The sequence below is a fragment of the Gossypium hirsutum genome, chromosome A08, assembly GCF_007990345.1.
Source record: "Gossypium hirsutum isolate 1008001.06 chromosome A08, Gossypium_hirsutum_v2.1, whole genome shotgun sequence".
Lineage (NCBI taxonomy): Eukaryota > Viridiplantae > Streptophyta > Magnoliopsida > Malvales > Malvaceae > Gossypium > Gossypium hirsutum.
Window position 1 is genome coordinate 59,051,473 of NC_053431.1, and position 3,559 is coordinate 59,055,031.

Consider the following 3,559-nt stretch of genomic DNA (forward strand, 5'->3'; position numbering starts at 1 on the left):
TGATTTGACATCAAGTGTAATCCTTGGCATGTTTAATCAATTTTACGAATAAAACTGAGTCACATGTCTAATATATTCTAGTTGCTTTAATGGCATGGATATTGTATTGCCACAATTTTATTTAGAAATGGTTTTTAATAGTGTTTAGTTAATGTTTTAGTAAAGTAAAATAATTTAATATATCATTAATGAAGCTTTTATTTACAGCAAAGGAATTTAAAAATAATTTTCACATGCATGCATTAAAATATGCTTCTTTTAAAAATGAATAAATCAATAAAACAAATAATAATTCATATATAAATAGATATATTTATTTATTAGTATAAAAATAATAAATTACTAAAAGATATAAAAATATTGATATATGTTTCCAATTAAAATTAAATAAAAATATTATTTTATTGTTCAGAAGTGGACCTACCAAGTAGCAACTAGGTTCCAAAAATCTATCTATCTATAAATATATAAAACTAGGTCCCAATAAAAAGTTTGGTTTAGTCACGTGGCTCAGCCTTGTGCACAGGTGCGGAATTCTGGTGGGCGGGCGGGTAGAGGAGCAAGTTAACATGAAGACCTTGTTTCTCCCTTCCTGATTCCCTCTCTTTACACTTCTCCTCCTTTCAATCTTTAATTCATGTCACGTAACAATGGGGTCCTTAATAGTTGCATAAATTTGACTTCTCCTCTTTATATCTCCAGTGGGTGAAAGTCGAAAGTGATTGAGAAAGGTTGTTTCTTTCCTCAATCAATGGCATGGACCCGCTTCTGTCTCCCAGTGTACTCTTCACTCTAATCACTATTAGGTAACGCCAACTGTTATTTCTCCTTGTTTTCATAGATCCAATCACTTCCCAATCATAACCCTATGGTTGGTTTTATCTCCTCTTTTATATTCACCTCCTTGTTCCAGGACAGTTTCTAACAGCCAGACAAGTTCTTAGCCTGAATCTTACATATGAAACACACTGGATCTTAATTAATTTGTTTCTTTTGGAGTTACATACATTTATATGTTTTACCAATGGCTGGCATGCTTCCTGGTGTTGAATGTGCAAGAAGAAGACGGTTCCATCAAAGCGGAGGGTCATCTGATTCGTCAAGTGTGGCAGTGATTGGTTTAACAAGGAAGTCCTCTTTTTGTTTGTATACAAGCAACAACGAAACTCATCACAGCTCTGTTTCTTCACAGGTAATTCTTTAAATTTCAAGATTATATATACAGTAATTCCGGTTCCAAAATTCAAACGAGGAAATTATGTTTGGGACTAACTTGGGTTTTATTTGGGGAAAAAAGCAAAGGAGCATATTAACTCAGACTTATCAAGACGATAAGCTTGGAGGAGTAGCAAGAGAAGCTAAGGAAAGATTAGATGAAAGGCTGAGATCACAAAGAAAGTCAGAACCAAAAAGGTATTTGCTAATATGAACCCTAAATGCTCTTAGTTTTCACATTAATTAGTACCCCTGCTTTGGTATTTGCAATCAATCACTTCAGGCACAGTAACAAAGAAGGTATGAAGTGTGTGGATGGGAAATCTTTGGTTCAAGGAGAGTTGCGTACTGAGGTATTTGGATCAAAGAAGAGTGCTTCGAAGAGGTTCAGTTGGGCAAAGCTGAATTGGAAGGCGTCGGACCAGGATGAGTGCGCAATCTGCTTGGAGAGGTTCAAAGTTGATGAGAGCCTGGTTCATCCCCCGTGCGCACATCGGTTTCATTCGAGGTGCCTAGTCCCATGGCTAGAGAATCATGCTCACTGCCCATGTTGTAGAATGGGAATACTATCTTGAAGAACCATCGCATCGTATCAATTTTCTTGGTTTTAGTAAAATTCCATAGAACTAGAGTTTTTGTTGGAAGGTTGGTATGCCTAAGTTGCAATGGCAATGACATGGCATGTGATGAATACCCATTTATCAAGATGTTGTATTATCATACGCGTGAAAAAAGAAATTAGGACAAAACTATATATATCAGAATATTCATACATTATCTTGTGTCTAAAAACTCATCATCATTGGATAAAATAAAGACAACACTTATAGATATATATTAATAATTTTATTCAAACATAATTAAATTGTAATTTTAATTATTAATTTTTTATTTCATTTTTAGTTTAAAACCAATAATTTAATATTTAGAATTTGTATCTAGTTAAGTTTTATATCGATTATCAGTTTACGTTTAAATAAATGCATTAATATTTATTTCTATGTTCTCCATTATTTTTTTGTTTCACTAATAATGACATGAGATATTATATTATTATTCACTAATAATATATGAAACTCAAGCATTTACAATGCGCCAAATATAAGTTGAATTTATTATTTCTTTATTTTTGGTTATGGCTTCAAAATTTCACACAGTTGATCCAATTAGCGACTTTTTATTTGTTCCCCTAGATACTAAGCTAGAAGTTTAAACCTTGCATAAGCACACCCATACGCACACCCATGAGAAATAAAAAGAAGAAAAAAATATAAAAATTTAATTCATTGGTTATTGATTAAACGATTAGTTAACTCATAAAAGATATTAACTTTAATTAGTAATTCTACCATACATGTATGCACATAGAAATCACGCATTCAGAACACATGTGATTTTAAAAATAACATCTAATTGACAATTGAACATGTGGTTTGAAACTAATATTAATATAAATGATATAAGTATCTTATAATAATATAACTTATTTAAAATATGTAAGGTTATTTTAGAAATTTCCTTGACATAGTTGGTAGTGTAACACCGCCTTGACGTTCGATACAAACGAGAGATGCCACTGGAGCATACTTATAAAAAAATTGAAATTATTCAAGATTTCAAACTTTAATTTTATTTTATTTTTATAAATTTGCTTAATCAAGTTTAGAATAACTTAGAGACTTTGGAGACAATTTAAAATCATTTAGACGTGATTCGAGGGTGATCAAAAGTGCCCAAGACCCAAAATAAGTCCCCAAGAGTCAAAATGGCTTGAAGTACTGCAATGAGCTAAGTTAGGTACTATGGTATAGGTACCTCTAGGGAGATGTATTGAAACAACCAATACTTTAACAACTCAAAAGTTTCCAATAAGAAAGTATTGTTCTAGGATTAAAAAAATTGAAATCTTAAGAAATTTTTAAAATAGAGACCAACGAAGAATTCTGACCAGAGAAAATTGATATTGGAAATAGAATTTGCTGAAAGAATTGTAGATGTGAAATTGTGCCAAAAAGGACTAAATTATAAATTTTAAAAAGCTATAGGATTAAAGTGTAATTTTATCCAAAATGAGAAATGTGAATTATTATTTAATTGGTATAATAATAAGTAAAAACATGTATTGCATGATGAAAATCAGTTTTAGGACCAAATTGAAAAGATTGAAAAATGTAGAGACTAAATCGTATCCTTTTTAGCCAAGAAGAGGGTAAAAGTGTAAATTTTTCCATCCAAGAAATATTACTAAGTGTTAAATGTGAATTATGAGTTTTGGATTTGATAGGTACTTATTGTTGTAAATAAATAGTGCAAAGAGGCAAAAAAAAAAGGGACAAAATGGTAA

At 31.1% G+C, this 3,559-nt stretch overlaps 1 protein-coding gene across 1 annotated transcript; it reads left to right on the plus strand.

The window, feature by feature from the left end:
* Positions 1-499: 499 nt before the first annotated feature.
* On the plus strand, positions 500-1,989 carry LOC107929821 (probable E3 ubiquitin-protein ligase RHY1A). The gene is made up of 3 exons (XM_016861336.2): positions 500-1,192; positions 1,298-1,413; positions 1,499-1,989. Exons 1-3 carry the CDS (start codon positions 1,025-1,027, stop codon positions 1,788-1,790), a joined length of 576 nt encoding a protein of 191 aa, XP_016716825.1. The 5' UTR covers positions 500-1,024; the 3' UTR covers positions 1,791-1,989.
* The last annotated feature ends 1,570 nt before the right edge of the window (positions 1,990-3,559 follow it).